Source organism: Jaculus jaculus, chromosome 15 (genome assembly GCF_020740685.1).
Source record: "Jaculus jaculus isolate mJacJac1 chromosome 15, mJacJac1.mat.Y.cur, whole genome shotgun sequence".
Lineage (NCBI taxonomy): Eukaryota > Metazoa > Chordata > Mammalia > Rodentia > Dipodidae > Jaculus > Jaculus jaculus.
The window spans coordinates 60200555-60223503 of NC_059116.1; the positions used below are offsets into that span (position 1 = coordinate 60200555).

General features: G+C 36.8%; 1 protein-coding gene across 1 annotated transcript in view; it reads right to left on the bottom strand.

The window, feature by feature from the left end:
* Positions 1-22949, bottom strand: part of Malrd1 (MAM and LDL receptor class A domain containing 1) — a 771085-nt gene that overhangs the window by 641261 nt on the left and 106875 nt on the right. Inside the window, exon 13 of the mRNA XM_045134762.1 lies at positions 8163-8336. Within this exon, the coding sequence (XP_044990697.1) occupies positions 8163-8336 (174 nt within the window). The remainder of the gene's footprint in view (positions 1-8162; positions 8337-22949) is intronic.

The window sequence follows — 22949 nt, forward strand, 5'->3', positions numbered from 1 at the left end:
GGCTTATAGTGTTTGCAATGCAGTCTTGTGTTTTGGAAATGGCCATGGGCAGTGTGAATCAGGTTTGCTAGGTGCCTGAATGGAGACCCAATGAAGCCGGGAGGATGAACCATGGCTTACAGTGTAGACCCAGTGGAGACACCAGGACCAAGAGATGGCTGCTACAGAGAACTGCCAGCCCTGGATGAAGTTTTTCCCAGGACTGTGAGTAGCCTAGATGGATGGGTGGAAATGGAACTCCAGAGACTCGTTGCTGGTTAGAATTATCAGACTTGGATGAATCTACACAATTTAATGTTTACCCTGTTTAAATCTTGCATTTGGTTTAATATTTCTTAGTTGCTGAATGCTATCTTTTTCAGTGTGTTTATTCAATGCCATTATGGGTTTTGTTGGGGGGGTAATTTTTGGTATTATGCCTCAGTTAAAAGATCTTGGACTATAGGGATGTTTGAACATCATTAGGATGGATAAAAACTATGAGGGCTTTTAAAGTTGGATTGATTGCACTGTATCATAATGTATGGTTATCAGTTTATGGGAACCAGGTGTAGAATGTGGTGATTTGATTCAGGGGTCCCCCATAAACTTCGGTGTCCTGAATGCTAGTCTCCCCAGCTGTTGGCAATTGGAAATTATAGTCTGCTGGAGGCAGTGTATTGTTAGGGGTGGGCTTATGGGTGTTATAGTCAGTTTCTCCTTTTCAGTGTTTGGTACAATCTCTTTTTGCTATTGTCCACCTGATATTGGCAAGGAGGTGATTTCCACCCTCTGCTCATGCCATCATTTTCCCTGTCATCATGGAACTTCCCTTTGAGTCTGTAAGCCAAAATAAGCCTTTGTTTCCTGCAAGCTGCTCTTGGGCAGGTGATTTCTGCCAGCAATGTGAACCTGACTGCAACACCTGGGATGTTATAGGAATACAAGATTTTAGAACACAACTTGATTATTAAATGAATGAAAGGTTAAAAATGTCAATGGCATGAGTTGTCACAGCCCTATTAGAGAATAACTGAAGGCATTTACTTAAAATAAAAATAAGAAAAGCTACAAAATTATATTTTTCTCAAAATTAATCTCTGACATTCATAGCCAGATCTGTGGAAGAATATCTTCAGTACTGCTTTTTCTAGCAAATGACTAGAAGCAAATGTTAATAAATAAATGTGATATATATAACTATTAAAATAATATTCACCTCTGTGTGTTAATATAGAATGACCTTCAGTATGTTCATGATTTTAAACAGAATAAAATTATTATATAAGACTATGTAGTCTGACAATTCACAGTATTTTAAATTCTTAGGTATATTTGGTGATAAGCATATAATGTACGGAAAGTGAACTAGAACTAAAAATCAGCATCCATCTGTAAATAATATATGGGCTATGATGGGAGATGAAATAGGTCAGGAAGGATCAGTGTTTTGGAAATTTAATGTTTTATTATGCAAAATACAATATGATGGTTTGTAAAATTCTGGTTAAATTTGGCTTTTCTCAAACCTTGGCCAAGAAAGAAATATTGTTATCATACAAGAGGCCAAAAAAAAATAATAATGACATAGACTTTAGAGAAGAGTTGATGAAATATATATGATTATGAGGTAGACATAATATGGTGTCCTCTATAGCTTCAAATATTTTTGATTAAGCTTTCTATTTAGAGTGTTTGGCACATGGGGATTTGCTATAGGCGGCGTTTTGCTGAGGGAAGACCTTCATGCTGAGGTCTCCAGCCTTACCATGTGTTCAGACTCAGCTCGGCTTGCTGTTCTCTCTCTGTGTCTGCCTGTCTGTCTTTCTCTCTCTCTCTCTCTCTCTCTCTCTCTCTCTCTCTCTCTCTCTCTCTCTCAATCTCTTTCTCCCCTCTGTGGATGTAGATGAAGTGAGCCAGCTATGACTCCCATGAGGAAGCTTCCCTTTGAAACTTTAAGCCTGAAACAAACCTTTTCTTCCCATATACTGCTTTTGGTCAGGTGTTTTTTCTCAGCAATGAGAAGGTAAGTACAATACATGCATCACAACATTAAAAAACATAATTTATTTTGAACAGTTTTAAGCTTGAAGCACTGTCTTTTCAGATGTTACTATAAAACATCTTGCATTTATGATATCAAAATAAGTATGCTTAATTCTTTAGACTCACTAGGCAGGTACTCATTGGAAAGATTTGAAAGTCTATTTTACTTTTAAAAAGGCAGAGAAAAGACAGAATCTTGGAGGTGTCTATGTTCCTACACAGTCATAAGCTGTTACTTTTAATACAGTAGCTAGTGTAGTGGAATGGTTAGACAGATCACTAACATTTCATTACTTCATTTTGTTAGAAAGAAATACCACATTGTTCATTCATATTACTAAAACTGTACTTTTAAGCATGCTAACTAATAATGATAATGTTGTGATTTCCAACCATGCTTGCTTACTTCTTACTTAATTCAAATTTCTAATTATAGATATATTTTCTTTGCAAAATTATTTTAAGATATTGTTAATTTTGTTTTTATTCAAGTATAATAATTCCATAAAGGGCAAAATAATTTCTTGCTTTCACAAATCACAACATATAAAATGCTTACAGTCACATGATGTTTTATCTGCTGTACAAAGAGATGCTTTCAAAAAAATATTTGCCTAGCATATTTAGATATTTTATAACAAACAAAGAAGAAAATTAATCTAGTGGATAGAATATTGTAAGGATATGTTTTGAAACTTCAAAATTGTAACTCAGAAGAAGACAGTGGTATCAGTAGTAAGAAGCGGGGTCATCTTTGATGTTGTATTTACTATTGAATGGCATTTTTAATTTTAATCTTTGAAAAATAATAAAACAGTTTTCTTTAACTTTTTAAGTTTTATTTATTTGAGACAGTCAGAGAGAGAGAGAGAGAGAGAGAGAGAGAGAGGGAAAGAATAGGTGTGCCAGGGCCTCCAGCCATTGCAAATGAACTGCAGATGCATGCGCTCCCTTGTGTATCTGGCTAACGTGGGTTCTATGGAATTGAACTGAGGTCCTTTGACTTTGTAGGCAAATGCCTTACACATTAAGCTATCCTTCCAACCCTAAAATTGTTTTTACTTTTATTCTTATTTATTTATTTGAGATAGAGAAAGAGAGAGAATGGGCATGACAGGGCCTCTAGCCACTGCAAATGAATCCCGGTTGCATGTGCCACTATGTGTATCTGGAGAATTGAATCTGGGTCCTTAGGCTTCACAGCCTTAAGTGCTAAGCCATCTCTCCAGCCCTAATTTTACCCTTAGGCAAACAATATCATTTTGTGCTTTTCTTAAAGACAAAGAACCTTAGAGAACAGAAATAATTAAAATGAAATATCTCGTAAAACTATGTAACTTAAACCATTGCTAAGTGTACTAATTATGCCATTTTGCATCACTGTAGTGAAATAAAGACATGTCTGTTACTTAGTAGATAATTCATGCCAGAGCTACTTACTCTGGAAAAATACCAAGATTTAATATAGCCCTAGATAAAGACTGGGAGAATTTACAGGCATGCTATTTATTTTTGCATTATAAATCTTAGTCTTCACTGGATCTCCAAATAATGCTAAGAAATTGTTATTGATTAATATAAATGACTCTGCTAAAGAATGAGCATCCTATCAAGAATTATGGAAAATATCACGAGTCATTTGAGATGAAATATAAAATATCATACAATTATGTTTAAATGGGAACTTGCAGAAAGTAGGCCACCTTGAAATCAATGGACAGTACTTAGAAAAAGGCCCTTACAGTGCTATAATTGATAACATCATTCATGAAAAATCAGAAATTATTCATGAAATGAGTATATTTGTGTGAATAGCCAAGCATAATTGCTAAAAATGATCAGATCAGATTAAAACAAAATGGATTATTTTTAAAAAGTTACTATTTGATTATTTAACTTCTAAGTGAACTCACTTATGTGATAGAGGGGATATTGAAAAGCCACTCATTTAATGTTCTTATAGAAAGAACTGTAAGCCTAACCCTTGGCAACAGTAGTGATGATTTCCTGGGAAAATTGGAGTGATTTGTACTGTAATGGGCTACAATTCAAATTGAAAGCAACACTCTATATTTAACTTTCATAGTCAAAATTAAATATAGAGCAGTTATAACACCTATGTTCATTTTGACATTTGGATAAGACAGGATTACCCTGTACATACATGTTAAGAGCTTGCATATGGAACTGACCAGACCAGTACTAAAGCCATCTTTAAATGATACATCCTACTGAAATAAAGGTGCTTAAATAATGGCCCCTGTTTTAGAAAATAAACTTTAGATATTAGAATATTTGAACTCTAGTAGATTATTTGTAGATATGCTATCATCTTCACTTGTTGTTAAAAGAATAACACAGAAATGCACCTAGCTTGAATAACCATACATAATTTAAAGATTTCACCAAGACACATGCAGAAATCAATAAAACAAACAAAACATTCACATTTTTCATGTGGAGGGCAAAAAAGAAGAAAAAAAAACAAGATGAAAGTTAAATCTTTATGTGTAAGGATGTGTTAAATGTATAGATAAAATGTTAACAATAATTCTTCAGTATGAATATACATTCATTTTTCTTTATTTATTGCTAGCTTGAGGTACTTAATAAAGTATACTACCATGTTTTGTTTAATAATACAATATGTTTCTATAATGTAAATGTATATTTAAATATCCTGCATATGTATGTATGTGTATGTTTTAAATGTGGACTGACCCACAAATGAAAGTTACCAAAATTCTACAATTTCTTATCTAAAGTTTTTGAGGACATATGGATTGGGAAGTTGTATAGTTCAGAGTTTAGAATGTGACTGTAATAATAGTAGTTTTTACAGATACACTCAAGTTGGGGTAACATGGTAATGTCATAACCATGATAAAATACTATGCCTAAAGACAATGATTCACGTCAAGTCAAATTTTTGTCTATTATTTTTAAACTACTTAACCCCTTTTAGATTGAATTTTCTAGGTTCCTTACTAAAGTTTATAAGCCTGTAATGGTACAACTTATGTTGAATTTTGAAAGAGTTTTTTTTCTTATTTTTCTTGGTTCTTGTCCATAGATTCTAAAACCAGTGTTTAATAGAATTGACTTAGAAGATGATTGAAGGAAACAGAATGGAAGTAAAAAAGGAAAATTCTCTTCTGTTAGGTGGATTCAATGTGTCTAAGACCCAGCAAGATCCCAGCTTCAAAAGCCCATATGTACTGCTTCACCATTACCACCAAAATATAAAACACTACCAAGCCACTAGCCAATCTACCACCTAGTTAATATGATCTCACATAAAAAATTATTCCAAAATCGGGTGTGGTGGTGCACACCTTTAACCTCAGCACTCAGAAGGCAGAGGTAGGTGGATCGCTGTGAGTTCGAGGCCACCCTGTGACTGCATAGTGAATTCCAGGTCAGGCTTAGCTAGAGTGAGACCCTACCTTGAAAAAGAAAAATAAATAAATAAATAAATAAATAAAAAGAATTACTCTCAGTTTTTCACTGGAAGAAAGTTCAAAGCTCAACTATCCCCAAACAAGTAGTATTAAAGAGAACACAAACTGTGCTGCATCGAAACTTCAACAGAAACAGTGAGAACTTCCAGTCAGAGAAAGGAATGTTGCTTATTACAACCTAAAACCTTTCTCATATAACTAGTCCTAACAAAGGATACTGTGTTATTGAGCATGTCAATTAATAACAGACTCTGATTGATATTATTGTTAAGTTTGACTCTAAAAATAAACCCAATGAAAACAAGCCAATATAAAACATAAATCCTGGAGGCAAGAAATCAAATTGACCTTATTTCTTATCCAAATCCAGGCAATGGGACTGACACTGAGATGAGTCCATGACTGGCCTTTGTATCAAATACAAATACATTCCCTACTAATAACAATTTATGTGGCTTTGTCTATTAGATTTTGGCATTAGAGAATAAGTTGATCCTTAAGAATCAGAAGGGTTTGGAGACTTATTTTGAGTAAAGATACCTGTAATCATTGAGCCTAGAGTCTGACCAAGAGGAGAATTTCTTCAAATTAAGAATATTTAAATTTATTATGAATCTATATTCCAAAGATAAATATATATATATATAATCATATATATATTATATATATATATAATACAGCAATGATCATGGCATATATATATAATTTGTAAATTTATTCCTGACTATGTGCTTTACATTGCTATATGAGCCCTTTAATCCTTACAATACTCACAGGAAAGGGTAGATATTTCCAATTTTTCCTACTTCTACAGGGAGGAAGCTACATGCAGTAACATCACTCTTACCTGTCTCTTACTCTTCCCCATGAGAGGAATAGAATTTAATTGATATGTGATCATAGAAGAATGCACTAAGTAACCGAGCATGTTCAACACATCTCCTTTTCCCATTCAAGGCTTTTTACTGACAGCCTTCCCATCCACAAGAGGCATTCAGATATTATTTTTGACAATGGCAAAAAGTTTCCCCTACAGTGAGAAGGCTACATTTCTTAAGCAGAATCTGTTGAGCTCTGGGTAAATGTATTTATTCAATTTGTGTAGTTAAATATAGTCACATATTTAACTATATTACTATAAATTATAAAAGCATTTCCTCTAAACTAGTTTGTTTACTATTTGACTACTACATTTATATTAATTGGCTTAGAAGTGAGGCTCAGAAGAGGTACGCTGTTTTCCAACTAAAGCTCTATGGTGGTTTGATTCAGATATTCCCCATAAACTCATGTGTTCTGAATGCCTGATCCCCAGCTGATAGTAAATTGGGAATTCCATCCTTGTAGATCCAATTGTGTTGTTGGGGACAGGCTTATGGGTGTTATAGCCAGCTTCCCCTTGCCAGTGTTTGGCGCACTTTCCTGCAGCTATTGTCCACCTGATGTTGGCCAGTAGGTGATGTCCAGTCAATGCTTATGTTACATCTTCCCTACCATTGTGGAGTTTTCCTTTGACTCTGTAGCCAAAATACACATCTTTCCTCCCATTAGCCGATTTTCAATGGGTGTTGAATTCTAGCACTGGAAAAGTAAATACATCAAGCCCCAGTAAGTAATATCTAACAGGAACAGAAGTGTAGGAGGCTTTAGTAAATTCCCTTTCATCATACGCTTGGCTTGAAACCTAGACTTCAGGACTCATGTGCACAGTAACCATTTTCACTGTGATCTTTTTAACCCTCTGACTCCCTGAAGTCTATTTTGCCCTCACTGTGGTTTTCACAGATTAAAAAATAGGAAGCCCAAATATTTTATTTGTAGTCACTTAGATCCTCATGCTGGAACCGAGACTGGCACTCAGAGCACTGACTCTGAAGGCAGTTTGCTCTCCCATATATCCCACCATCTGATCTAGTTTCTAAAACTGCTTTCATTCAGAAAGAAGTTGTATCAAAAAAGGACAGGAACAGGGCTGGAGAGATTACTTAGTGGTTAAGGTGCTTGCTTGCAAAGCCTACGGACCCATGTTCAACTCTCCAGGTGCCAAGTAAACCAGACACAGACGTGACACGAGCACACAGGGTCACACTTGTGCACAGGGCGCTGCAAGGGTCTGGAGTTCCATTACAGCGTGTGGAGGCCCTGGTGTGCCGATTCTCTTTCTTTCTCTCTCTCGCTCTCACTCTCTCACTTTCGTATTCTCAGTCTTGCTCTCACTCTTGCATAAGATAAAAAGGAGAGTTTGTTGGGTTTGCCTCAAAAAAAAAAAAAACACCACAGGGTAGGAACTTTAATATCTAACCAATAAACTATATGGTCTTCTTTTATTATTAATGAAGGCAACTATATTAAAGGTTAATATAATCCCTCAAGTTAATAGACATAGGATTAACATATAAGTACAATCCAAGTTGGGTTTGTTTTCTGTCTCAATTTATGCATCTTCTTCACTGAGTAAAATGCCCTTTGAATCTCCTCCTGCCATGCTCACCCAAGTCTGCTACTCTTCTACATGGAAATCTAAGCATTTTATCACAATAACCTGCCTATACATCTCTAGACATTAATGTGTTTATTTTATTAAAATCAAGTATATTCATGACATACATCATTTTGCTGTATGAAAGTATTATATAAAGAAACATCTCAGGCAGTGTTGCATAATTTCTTTGGTACCTGAAAAGGCAGAGCAGATTCTCCATCTTTGGCATGAAGATCGATTTTTGCTTGGCTCCACTGAGATACAGGAAACAGGATTTCTTCACTGTGTTTTTGCAAATTGCCATCTAGTGATGTCCGTGTAAACACCGAGAGATGGGAATGCTCAGACAACCAGTACCAAAACTGGACCTGTTGAGAAAGGTTTTGAGGGATACTTTTTATTAATAAAATATTTGCATAGTTTCAATTGTATTTAATTTTATTTGTAAGGCATCTTAAATATTGATGACTGGGATGTTTTTGTCAATGTTTTCCAAGTGCTGTTCTTGTTCTGTCCATGTTCTTTCTTAAAAGTTCTTATGTTCTTTCCTAAAAGTTATTTTTTATTAGCGCACAAAGTATTATTTTTATTATGGTGCTTTTCAAGCAAATTTTGTTTCCCCTGCCCTTCCTTTACCCACTCCTCCCTCCTTTTGCCTTTTTTTGTCCATCATAGCTTTCTTTCTGCTTTCATACTATACTCATGTGCATATAGTCTTTCATACTTTAACATTAAAAGGTAGAGTCTACATAGGAGAGAGACAGTTTTTGTCTTCCTGGGCTTGAATTACTTTACTTAGTATATTTTTTCCAATTCATTAAGTTTCCCATAAGTTTCATAACTTCATGTATTTTTACCCCCGAGTAAAATTCTACTGTGTATGTATAGCTCATTTTCATTATAATCATCAGTAGGTTCTCTCTATATCCAACCACAAAGATGCTTGCATATCCATGATCACTGATGCTCTATTCTCAACAGCTAGGGAATGGAAACAACCTACAATGATATAAGCATTCACCTACCTATGGTAATTTTTTTATAGTTATCAAAAAATGCCCTGGCAGTAAACGTGATTTTCTCGGTTTTTCCTTTCTCCAAGTGTGTAAGCCTCTAAAATGCTGTCTATTTTCATGCTATCCTTTATATTTCTCCATCTTTTTTGGTTTATTTTATTTATGTATTTTTTTTTTGAGGTAATGTCTCACTTGAGCCCAGGCTGACCTGAAAATCACTGTAGTCTCAGCTGGCCTCAAAGTCACGGTGATCCTCCTACCTTTGCCTCCAAAGTTCTGGGAATAAAGGCATGTGGCACCACGCCCAGCTATATTTCTCTAACAAGGTAAGTTTGAGGGCATGTATTTGTCCATGCTCATGGGTATTCCCACTCTGCTCCAAGGGAAGATTTCCAGAATCTGTCTTGCTTCTTGTAAGTCTGGGAAGTGCAAATCATGATTCAAAGACACAAAGTCAGATATAACTACACATGTTCTGTCCTCATTTAAACACCAAATGAAGACATTTTTCTCTGATAATTTTGTTTAAAGTAATAGAAAAATATGATGAATGATTTTCATCAGTAACTTTTATGTGGTGATATTATCAATCAATTTGGGAGCCACATAAAAAAGCATTCTTTGGGAAGCTAGCAAACTTTGATCATTTTATTTCCCTCTCATCATTAACATTGATATCATCTTCACAAGTGATACTTCACACTGTGGTGCTGACATTAGTCACTCTGAGAGAGAATTCAATACTCATGTGTTCCACCAATGTTTACCAAGTCCTCAATAAAGACCTTGTACTATGGAAAGAAAAATTAATTACATAAATGCTTGGACAGTACATTCTAGGTTATATTAAAAAAAAAAAACTCCACAATTTGCATTTTCCTAATGGTTAGAGATGTTGAACATTTTCTTAAGTGTGTGTTAGCCATTTGTAATTCTTCCTCTGAGAACTCTCTATTCAGTTCTTTGCCCCACTTTCGGAGTTGGTTGTTGATTTAATTTTGTTTTTTTTTTTTCATTTTTTTGAGGTAGGGTCTCACTCTGGTCCAGGCTAACCTGAACTATGGAGTCTCAGGGTGGCCTCGAACTCATGCTAATCCTCCTATCTCTGCCTCTTGAGTGCTGGTATTAAAGGTGTGCAACACCATGCCCAGCTGGTTGTTTGATATTTTTATTGTTTAGTTTTTTGAGTTCTTTGTAGATTCTAGATACTAGGCTTCTGTCAGTGGTATAGCTAGCAAAAAATTTCTCCCATTCAGTGGATAATTTATTAGCTCTGCTTATGGTATGTTTGTCTGTGCAAAGCTTTTTAGTCCTATAAGATCTCACTGGTTGAGTGCTTGTTTACTTTCCTGGGCTACTGAGTTTTGTTCAGAAGTCTTTTCCCAGTCCTAGATCATGGAGAGTGCCTCCTATTTTTTTCTTCCAGTAGTTGAAGATTTTCTGTCTCATACTGAGGTTTTTAATCTACTTGGACTTGATTTTTGTGTATGAGATTCCACTTTACCCCAGTAAAGATGGCAAACATTAAAAAATCAAATGAAAACAAATGTTGGTGAGAATCTGGGGAAATAGGAACACTCATTCACTGTTGGTGGGAATGTAAACTGGTATAACCACTATGGAAATCAATATGGAGACCCCTGAAAATGATGAATATAGAGTTACCAACAGGCCCTATTATTCCATTACTGCACATTTAGGCTAAAAGCTCCACATCTCAGTTCAGGGATATTTGCTCAACCATGTTTAGAGCTGCTTAATTCATAATAGCTAAGAACTAGAATCAACCCATGTGCCCATCATTGGATAAATGGATGACCAAGATGTGGTAGATCTACATGATGGAATTCTACTCAACAGTAAGAAAAAAAGTACAGGATGAAATTTGTAGAAAAATGATCAAACATGGAAGAGATCATACTAAGTGAACCACACAATCACAGAAAGACAATTGTCTCATGGTATCACTCATCTGTGGTGCCTAACCAGGATCAGTCAGAGTAGCTGACATACCTGAATGGCATCTCAAGGCTTAGACAATAGGGAGGCTAGGGTTTGGAGAAAGGGGAAAGGGGAAGGGGAAGGGTGAGGAAAAAAACACAAAACTGAACTTAAATTGAATGGTACCATATAAGCCTATATCCTACATGTAAGACTAAAAGTCTGATCCTCAACAGGACCTTAGAGGGAGGACCTGAATCAAAGGATCCTAGAAAGGGTGAGATGAAGTGTAACCTTTAATTTATCCTGTTTCTCTTTTTATGTCTTCTTTTTTTTCTTTATTTTTATTTATTTATTTATTTATTTATTTATTTATTTATTTACTTATTTATTTATTTATTTTGGTGCTGACCTGTAATTCCCTGTACCAGGACACAGTTAACATCCACAATGAGCTTTTGATCAGAGAAAACTATAAGGTCTCCTAAAACAAACAAGACAGGCTTCTGTCAGAGCACTTGATTACCCAGCAGAGGTTAATGGTTAAGACCCTATTGCTGAAGACACCAAAACTGTCAGCATGAGAGCTCTGGTTGGAATCCAGAAGAGAGCTAGTCCCCAGAGAGTTAGCCTATCTAGTTCTGGAAGGTGCTGTTGCAGTCTGGTTCGCATTGCTGGTAGAAATCACCCAACTAAGAGCAGCTTCTTGGAAAAAGAGGTTTATTTTGGCTTACAGGCTTGAGGGGAAGCTCCACCATGGCAGGGAAAATGATGACATGAGCAGAGGGTGGACATCACTCCCTGGCCAACATAAGGTAAACCACAGCAACAGGAGGGTGTGCCAAACACTGGCAAGGGAACACTGGCTATAAAGTCCATAAGCCCGCCCCCAGCAACACTCCCTCCAGGATGCATTAATTCCCAAATATCCATCAGCTGGGGAGCTAGCATTCACAACACCTAAGTTTATGGGGGACACCTGAATCAAACCACCACATTTGCAATATGAGCTACTGAGGGAAAGTGACCAAAATCTGTCTAAGGTACTCAGAAGCAAACAACCTGACTGATGCTCACACAAGTGCCATAGTGGCACACAGAAATGGTAGGTAACCAATTGCTCTTGGATTGGCTAACTGATTTGCTCTGTGGAAAGGAAACCATGTCTGGAACTGGAAAACAAGTCAGAATCATAGCTGGATGATTTTTCTTTCCAATATCTAGCTCCCACTATTCTTAGAGTACAAGAGGGTCTATACCCTTTAAATTCTCTCTAAATAAATAATGGTTATCCCATTCAACCAGCACTGGTTTCACTTTCCGTTAGAGAATATGATTCTCCTGTTCAGACAGGAGCAGGACCTGAGGAGATAAATGACCCCAGCTGAAACCACAGAGGAATTATGAAATGAGCAAGAGTGCTGCTTAATTGGTGAACTGGATATCAGCACATGGGTGAAGGAGCTAGACACTGAGGACACTCAACACATATCAAAGTAGAGATTCAGAGGCTACTAAGAGCCCATCACTGAAGTAGACTTAAAATGTACCCAACTTAGCTCAGGGAATTTTGTGGAAGAGGAGCAGAAATATTGTGAGAGCCACAAGTTGGCACATTATGCACAGAGACATTGCCTCTCCACATAACTAACTGCCGATCCACAATGCATGACCCACAGTCCCCATGGGGTTGACCTGCATCCCCAGTGAGGAGGCCTCTTTGGAAGAGGGGCAGGGATAAAAGGAAAGATGGTACCAACATGTGTTGTTTACATACCAAGTATGTCCACATCTAATAAAAATAAATTTTAAAAATAACAGAAAAAAATCTTCACAAAAATACAGTTTGGATATACTGCAATTTTTATCCTATTCATCATCATATGGAGCATACTAAGGCTAAAAACCATCTTAAAGAAAACATTAAAATATGAGATCCCTTAATTTGCATAAAAAGTGTTTTAAGTATTCTTTGAAAACTTCATGGTTAAAAATATCAAATATTCGGGCTGGAGAGATGGCTTAGCAGTTAAGCGCTTGCCTGTGAAGCCTAAGGACCCCAGTTCGAGGCTCGGTTCCCCAGGTCCCACGTTAGCCAGATGCACAAGGGGGCGCACGCGTCTGGAGTTCGTTTGCAGAGGCTGGAAGCCCTGGCGCGCCCATTCTCTCTCTCCCTCTATCTGTCTTTCTCTCTGTGTCTGTCACTCTCAAATAAATAAATAAAAATTTTAAAAAATCAAATATTCTATGTTGTAATTAGGTAAACAGCTTGTTTGTGTAACTGTTTAGTTACTTCTAGCTGATCAACACATTATTTCTGAAATTAAATTTCCTTGCTCATCTAAATTAAGACCTTGATAGGTGAATTAGAATTGTATAGTCAAATGGAAGTATTTAATGAAATACTATGAAAAGGTACTTGTTCCCCAACCACAATAAAAACTTAGATGCTTGCTTTAAATCTAAGCATATTTTCTGCTTGTAAATACGTATAGCATAGCTTCAAAACCAGCGTATAACTATGCACACCCCATCAGAATTCTGAGCTGTCAAACTGTTACTCAATATCTCAGCAATATGAACTTGTTTTAACAGTGTAAATACCAAGGGATCCATATTCATTAGGATAAGAGCTTAAACATGTATTTAATATAATTCACATTATAGAACTTTAATACTTAAGCTTCCTATAAACATGTCTTCCATATTCTTTTAAAATTTAATATTGTTAAGGGAGAAATCAGTCAATAAAAATAAAGAATTTTTTTCAGTTAGGTACTCCTCAAGGGTGCAAACTCTGAGTCTCTCAACTGATACACACTGATAATAGAATATGAAGTCTTAAAAGCATTGGGCATCTTGCAAATTCCTTGCAGAATCTATTTCAGCATTTTGTATGTCCTATGCAGTTAATACTTGTCGAAGATGAAGGGAATGGGTAGACAGATTATTAGTCCTTAGTATCTATAGACATTTAGAAAAGGGAAAGAAGAAAGAAAGGGAAGAATGATAGGAGTAGGGAAACGAGAACATGGAGGAAAGGTGGGAGAGCGGGAGGGAGGTGAGAGAGGAGGAGCGAAGAACGGGCTGTGTCAGAAAATGTGTAAGGTCTCAGGTGTCCTTTTTGGGAGGAATGAAAATATGATAAAGAAAATTCAAATACTATGTGTGTATTTAATTTAAATTAGTAGAACAAAGTAAAACTTCAGTTTCTAAGTTATATTCATCACATATTAAGTGTCCTATAGCTATATATGCAGATTCATCAAAATATTGAAACTAATAAAGGAAAATTTCAACAATTATACAGGGTATCATTAAATAAAACTTGATGGTAGTTTAAAGATTATAACAGACATCCAAAATATTTTCTCTCTTTATAATTGTTTTAAAAAATAGGGCTTTCCTGATTTCACTAATAACGGTTAAATAAAATATTAATAGAAAAGACCTAATTATGTACATTGGGATTTTACTAAGGTATGATTTTAATATGACATGACAACTCAATACTCTGAATAATTGTAGTTGAGCAATTCCCAGGAGGCTACAAAAGTGCTGTGTGAACCAGGAGTGTTGCAATAAGCCACTTATTCCATGCTGGGTGACTGAGGCAAGAACATACAAAAAGGATCCCAATATAAGTACATAACAAGACTTTGCCTCCAAAAAGCAAAGGTTTAATTACAAATTGGAGATAAAATTGAAATTCAACTTGTTATACTCTCATTGTGCTGTGATCTTACTTATTATACTCAAATATTTCAGACAAAGCTGAGCATAGTGGAGGGTACCTGCAATCCTAGCTCTTAGGAGGCAAGGAGATCAGAAATTCAAGGTCGTTCTCAGTGACATAGTAATTCTGAGGCTACTTTTGGCTACATGAGATTCCATCTCAAACTTTTTTTCAAGTAGAAAAACAAGCCCCCTGTTGTACTCAGCTTTATGTCCCTGGGTAAACATCCAAAACAGCTTATAGGAGACAGGCAATTTATTTCAGGCTTATGGATCCAGGGGAAGTTCCCTGATGGTGAAAAATAGAAAACCCACCACCAAAATCCAGAGCAAAAACTGGCAGACAAACAGCAGGGAACCCCACAGAGCTCTGCTCTCTGCAGACCTGAGGCTGCAATTCCAGATCCACCCCCAAGCATGTCTTCAGGCTGGACTCTAAGATCCATCCCACAGTGACCCTCTCCAGCCAGTTTTAGTGGAGGTCAAAATTACAAGCTTTAATAAACTGCTGAATTGATTGGGGGACATCCATTCAAACTACCACACCGCCCAAAATAGTAAAGAAAGAAACATACACATATGTAATGCATCTTACTACAAAGCAAAGGGGCAACTTCTCAGGTGACTTAAACCGATTACTGAATACAGGTGAGGAACTTAATTTTATAATTTCCAAGGATATTACTTAGAAGATTATTTCTTACTTATTTCTGTTTTCTTTTTCATTTTATTTTGATCTATATTTGATCAAAATTCTCCTCAAATTTTATTTTTTAAATATTTATTTATTTCACAGAGAAAGAGGGAGAGAGAGAGAGAAAGGGTGCACCAGGGCCTCCAGCCACTGCAAGCAAACTCCAGATGCATGCGCCCCTTGTGCATCTGGCTAATGTGCATCCTGGGGAATTAACCTGGGTCCTTTGGCTTTGCAGGCAAATGCCTTAAGTGCTAAGCCATCCCTCCAGCCCTCAAATTTTATTTTTTTAAAAAAGCATTTTTATTTACTTACTTGAGAGAGATAAAAACAGAAATAAAGAGAATATAGTCACACCGGGGCCTCCTGCCAATACAAATTACAGATACATGCACCCCTTCTGCATCTGGGTTTATGTAGGTACTGGGGAATCAGACTGTCAGAGTTTATAAATAAGTGTCTTTAATCATTGAGCCATCTCTCTAGCTCATCTCCTTCTCAAATTTTTCTCTTTCCTTATCTCTATTGCAGTCTCTGTTTTCCTTGCCTCCCTGCCTCAGAACTCAGTAAAATCGAGTCCTTCCTCAGTTGTGTACCTTAGCTACTTCTGCCTCTCTGTTTCACATCGACTCTATTGATGCTATATTATGCTTGTGGCTTCTTTGTTTTTAGCCACATCTGCTATGCCTTTTAAGATCTAAAATAAGAATAACAGCATCTGGAATAACTATAATGACCAAGTTTTATAATAAGTGCAAATTATTTATCTTTATACCCAAAGACATTTCTGCTTTCAGATGCTGTGAGAAAAAAGAAATAGCCAAGTACTGAAAAAGAATTTTAGTCAGGTACTAAAACAACTGTCTGATGAGGTTTGGGCTCTACATGGGACATAGACATCATCCCCCCCCAAGGCTCAGAGAACATTGTGGAAGAGGAAACGGAAAGGCTGCAAGGGCTGAGGTGTGGGGAGGAGTGCTCTGTTGGCCAGACATGTCAAGGCCATCACATTCAGGATCTCACAGCTGTCTGTGGGTACCTGCAGATCTGACGGAACCAGTCAGCATAATGTAATGGCGAAGAGAGTGGTTTGGGAGACCTCTCCCTTCCTTAAGTGCTAATAACAGTTAATTGTTATTATGGACAAGTAATCAATCTCTTTCATGGCATACCCACTGGGGAGAGATGAGATGAAGGACTACAGTGGAACTGAAGGAGATAAGGAAGAGTAATGTGGGGTATATATGAACAAAATGCAATACATATGTATGAAAAAGTTTTTCAAGGGGGGGGTGCAGAGATTTCTCAGTGGCCTGCAAAAGTTGATGACACAGGTTTGATTCCCCAGTACCCATATAAAGCCAGATGTACAAAGTGGCACATGCATCTGGAGTTTTCAGTTCCTGGAGGCCCTGGCACACCCATTCTCTCTGTCTGTCTTTCTTCTATCTCTTCCTGCTTGTACATAATAAAAATGCAAATAATACATTAATTAAATAAAATAAAAATTTGTCTAAGCTGCTTTAGAGTAGTATAACTATTGTCACATGATACTGATCCTTTTGTAGTATTTTAGACTGAATTTCTATTTGTCTCTTTGGTTTACATATTAAGTTTCTGCCCCCATCTCACCAATGCTTATATCAGGGGGTCTTAGTCACCAACCAGTGACACTGTTTTGGTCAGTTGTGGAAACTCTTGAGATGGAGCCCACCTTGAGAGAATGGATCAGTAATGGTAGGTCCTTCATGGTGCCTTGTCCCTGCCCTTTCCTCACGCTTCTTTCTGTCCACATCAGGTATGAACCAACTCAGTCACTCACTTACATTGATCCCTTTGAAGCCATTAACATTGATGATGTCAGGTGTTTTGTCACAGCAGGAACAAAGTAAGGAGCATACTGTCTCTCACAAACTTGCACAATTTGGGGGGTAAGCATATATTTATGTTATTGCCTTAAGAACTGTGATTAGCACAGAGCAAGTGAGGAGCAAATGTATGTGTTGAACCTGAAAGAATGTTTATTTTGTCTTCACTGAGAGTTCTGAGGGAAAAACTATTTGTTATATATTTTTACTTCCTTGATTTTTTTTATTATTTATGTACACAGTGTGTATACAGTCATGTTGGTACCATCTTTAGCCTTCTCCCTTCCCTCCCCACTCTGCAAGGACCCTCTTCATTGGGGAAATGTGTGTTGGTCATTGTGGGGTTAGTACTTCCTTGATTTTTAAGTACATGTGTTCCTCCTTGCATTGGCTAGAAAATATGTATGTAAATATCTGCCCTCTGGTCCTAATAAACTTTTCAAACCACATCTCACTTTATCTATCTTTGTCCTGGTTTCCTGATTCATATGCAAATATATAGAAATCAAATCTCTGAATTATTATTATATTGTTGTGTAAGGAAGTATCTCATTCTATCCCAGGCTGACCTGGAACTTACTTTGTAACCTCAGCTGGCCTTGAAAGCACAGTGATCCTTCTATCTCAGCCTCCTGAATGGTGGGACAAAAGGTGTGTGCTGGCTGGAGAGATGGCTTAGCGGTTAAGCGCTTGCCTCTGAAGCCTAAGGACCCTGGTTCGAGGCTCGATTCCCCAAGACCCATGTTATCCAGATGCACAAGGGGGCACACATGTCTGGAGTTCGTTTGCAGTAGCTGGAGGCCCTGGCACACCCATTCTCTCTCTGTTTCTATCTGCCTCTTTCTTTCTCTGTCACTTTCAAATAAACAAATAAAAATAATCTAAAAAAAGGTGTGTGCCATCACAAACAGCCTTATTTTTAATTGAAATTATTAAAATAATTGTAAAACCAGTTGGAAAATTAAAAATCAGAAAAAAATAAGCAAAATACTGAAAGCTAAAAGTTCATATTATGAATCTTTATTTAACTGCAAAATTCTAAAAGTAAAATACTATGTGTTTGGCATAGCAACAAATATGAAGTCAGAAAATGTCAGTACTTACATTTATTCCTTTAATATTTTATATTTTCTAGCTAATTACAAACAGTATCTACATTTCAATATCAATAAGAAACAAGAGCTTCTGGTTTCTGCACGCACTGTTTGTTTAATCTGCCAGGTCAAGGAACATGCCACATTTGACCAGTGGCTACAGAGGTTGTCAATGCTTTTAAGTTAAAGTCCACAGCTTGAACAGGAAGAGCTACAGGAATTATCATGAACATTGGCATCATGTGTGGACTACACTAATATCCAAGAGAATTCATCCAAAATGACCCTAAAATTGTAGTGTTAGAAAAAGTGACTCAGAAGAAAGTTCATGTTCTTTAAAGTCTTTTGATAGACATATCCTTAACTGCAATATCCTGATATAATTGGATAATGAAGAAAGTCACATGATTGCCTGAAATGAAGGCTTTAATCACCAAAGCACCCAAGTGTGGGGCTGTAACTGTTTTCCTTCACCATTTGTAATGAAGAACATTCAAAACCTGAAAACATTACCAATATGTTCTGAATCACAAAACTTGAAGTTAATAGGACAAGAATGTGGCTTGTTTACTTATTCTGTAACTTTCATGAAATTATCACATTGCCACAAATTTACAAATGAAGTTACATACTCTAAGAAAAATTCTTTGAGAAAGACATTAGCTGTTTGTACTCAGACTGTAATTGTGTCGGCTAATAGTCTCCTAATAGTGTCTAAGCTGGAAAATATTAAAAAGTGAACCAAATATTCTTCCAATTCAAAGATTTCTAAGATTCAAACATATATAGACCAAAGAGAAAAATGCTCCATCTGGAAATTTATAATGGTTTCTTGAAGCATCTTCGGTTTTTAGAAAAACACAGGGAACTATTAATCAGAAGCATCTAGTTCTATAATAATTATTAGGCATATAATTATGCATAATAATGTTTTCACTGAATAACTCTCATAGTAAGTTAATCTACACTTTAAGCAAAAACAAAGGCATGTACTCAAGTGGAAATGATGACAAATTAAAACCACAATGCCAAAACTCATAAAACTTATCTGCTAGTATAAGGGATGAGCAATGTAGATCATCTTCAAATATGTGTGTGTGTGTGTTTATGTTTTGGGTGATATTCAGTGAGTCACAGGAGTTTTTAATAATCTCTTAATGTATGTGTGGTAATTTGAATGGATGTCCCCAATAGATTTAGGAGTTTTACCAAAGCTTCTAGGATTTCCAGCTGCCTAGGAAGAAGAGGTGTCACTGTATGCAGATACTAGTGTCTAGTCTTAAGGTGTTTCTCAAATTAAAAACTAACATATGCAGTGTCTGAGCTCTGCCTTGGGTTCCTGAAGAGTGCTTGCTTGTGGTGCTACTGGTGGTATTGTCTCCCTGTGGTAAACTTGTGAAAGGGGGCAGCTTCTTCTGTCCTTATGTAACTTCTCCTAAGTCTATGAGCTTCCATAAATCCTTTCCTTGCATAACTTGTGCCTGGTTTGGAAGTTCATCCTAGCAATATGTAGCTGAGTATTGTAAGTTGGTACTGAGAAGTGGGATCATTTTTCTAGAACCTGACAGTGTGGCTCTTAGCCTTTTTGGAGCTGTTTTTTGAGATGAATATGAAAGGATTTGAAACCTTGGCCTATGAGACATCTTGCAGTGCCATAGAACAGCTTGACCATTCTAGTTAGAGGTGAAAGACCTAATGCAGTAAGAACCATGGACTAGGAGGTTTGGCTGGTGAGGGTGAAAAAGAACTTTTCCTGGACTGGGCTAGAAAGAGTTTGTGTGAGAAGCCTGCTGTTATGTCCACGTCCTGAGAACTGGTGCAGGGTTACATTGCATAGAAATGGACTGGATTAATCAGAAAGATGTGGCACAGAAAAAATAATGAAATGTTTGGGCCAAAACCACTGCCTGTTCAGCTGCAACTGTTTGAGAGATTACTACCTTTGCAATTGGGCCAACTGATCTGCATTAGGAATAATTCAGACTCTTTTGAAAGAGGTCTGAATGCTGAAGGAGTATCCTGTTCTTCAACGTTGGTATTTCCCTCCTCATTTAGAAATTAGTAGCCCACCTGTTACTATGGACTATAACAAATGCAGGAAATAGAGGGTCACTAAATTTGCAATATGGTTTTATATTTTGGATTTGGCCTTGTGCAGTGTGAAGCAGGTTTGTTGGATTACCAACATGGAGGCCTGATGGAGCCATGAGGATGAAATGTGGATTGCAGTAGAGACCCAGTGGAGATGCCAGGACTATGAAATTGCTGCTAAGGAGAGCTGCCAGTGCCAGATGAAGTTTTCTATGACCATGAATAGCTTAGCTGGAGAGGTAGAAATGGAACTTCATAGAATGGTTAGAATTATCAATTTTGGAGACTTGTCACTGGTTACAGTTGTCAGATTTGGAGCTACAGAGTTTGATGTTTGCCCTGTTTGTTTTAAAACCTGTATTGGTTGAATATTTCTTTGCTATGCCCAATGCCATCTTTTGCAGTATGAATGCTTATTCTGTGCCATTATGGGTTTTTGTGTGTGTGTGTGGTATTATGGCTCACTAAAATGTCCTCGAACAATGGGGATGTTTGAACATCATTGGGAGTAAGGGGGAATTTTAAAGTTGAACTGAATGCATTGCATTTTACATCATGTTCAGTTATCATTTTATGGGGACTAGGAGTAGAATGTAGTGATTAGATTCAGGTGTCCCTATGAATTTATCTGTTCTGAATGCTAGGTACCCAGCTGGTGGTGATCTGTGAACTGGATCTTCCTAAAGATGAAGTATTGTTGTGGGAAGGATTAGGGGTGATATAGCCATCTTTCCCTTGTCAGTGCTTAGCATGTTCTCCTGTTGGTGTTGTCTACCTTATGTTGGCCAGGAGGTGATGTTCACCCTTTGCTCATGCCATTGGTTTCCCTGTTGTCATGGATCTTCCCATAATATCTGTAAGCCAAAGTAAACCCTTGCCTCCCACAAGGTGCTCTTGGTCTGGTACTTTCTGGCAGCAACTCAAAGCTGATTGCAACAACATGGAATAAATGGAAAATAGCCACTGTTTTGTTTTCTTTAATCCTTTGCATTCAATATCTAATGGGCATTTAACTCAGGATATAGCCTTGCATTCAACTTAAGTGGTCTCTGAAGTTCAAAGCAATGCTTCTGAGGTTGCTAAAACAATCTATATCTTTCTATCATATAGTGCTTAATTACAATAACAAACAGTGGAAACATTTAGAGAGCATTGGGATAAGGTAGAAGCAAACAAAAATAGCTGTTTTGTGCTTATTCCCACAAAGAAATGAGGAGGACGCATAAAGGAAAAGGAAAAGGAGGAAACCTATTGAGATTCTGTCTTTTCTCCAATGAGTATTTTTGGCATTTTTGTCGAATATCAGGTGGCTATAGCTACCTGGACTTACATCTGGGTCCTCTATTCTGTTCCATTGATCTACATGTCTGCTTTTGTGCCAGAACTATGCTTTTTTTGTTTTATGGCTCTGTAATATACATTAAATCAGGTACGGTGATACCACCAGCCTTATTTTTGTTGCTGAAAATTGTTTTAGATATTCGAGGTTTTATGTGCTTCCAAATGAATTTTTGGATTTTTTTTCTACTTCTGTGAAGTATGCCATTGTAATTTTGATGGGGACTGCATTAAATCTATAGATTTCTTTTGGTAATATTGCCATTTTCACAATAATAATTCTTCTGATCCAAGAACAAGGGATATCTTTCCATTTCCTAGTGTCTTCTGCAATTTTTGGGTTGGGTGTTTTAAAGTTTTCATTGTAGAGATCCTACACTTCCTTGGTTAGGTTTATTCTAAAATACTTTTTTTTGATGCAATTGTGAATGGGAATGGTTCTCTGATTTTATCCTCTGTGTGTTTGTTGTTAGCATATAGGACTAGAGTGAGACCCTACCTCAAAAATACACACAAAAAGTGGGGACAATGGACACCCTTGTCTTGTTCCTGACTTCAGTGGAAAAGCTTCAAGTTTTCCTCAATTTAGTATTATATTGGCTCTAGGTTTGTCAGAAATAGCCTTTTTATGTTGAGATATATTCCTTCTATTCCCACTCTCTGTTGGACTTTTATCATGAAGGGATGTTGGATTTTGTCAAATGCTTTTTTTTACACCTAATGAGATGATCATGTGACTTTTTTGTCCTTTAGTCTACTTATATAATATAATACATTTATCAATTTGCATATGTTGAACCATCCCTACATCACTGGAATAAAGCCTACTTGGTTAGAGTGGATGACCTTTCTGATATATTCTTGTATTCTGCTTTCCAGTATTTTGCTGAGAATTTTTGCATGTATGTTCATAAGGGAGATTGGTCTGTAATTTTCTTTCTTTGTTCTATCTTTGTTTAGTTTTGGTATCAGGGTGATATTGGCTTCACAAAAGGAGTGTGGTAGGATTCCTTCTTGTTTATTTTATGGTTAAGTTTAAGGAGAAGTGGTGTAGTTCTTCCATGAAGGTCTATGGTAAAATTCAGCATTCAATCTATCTGGGCCTGGGCTTTTTTAGTCGGGATATGTTTTTTTTATTTTTTATTTTTTTATTTGAGAGTGACAGACAGAGAGAAAGAGAGAGAATGGGCATTCCAAGGCCTCT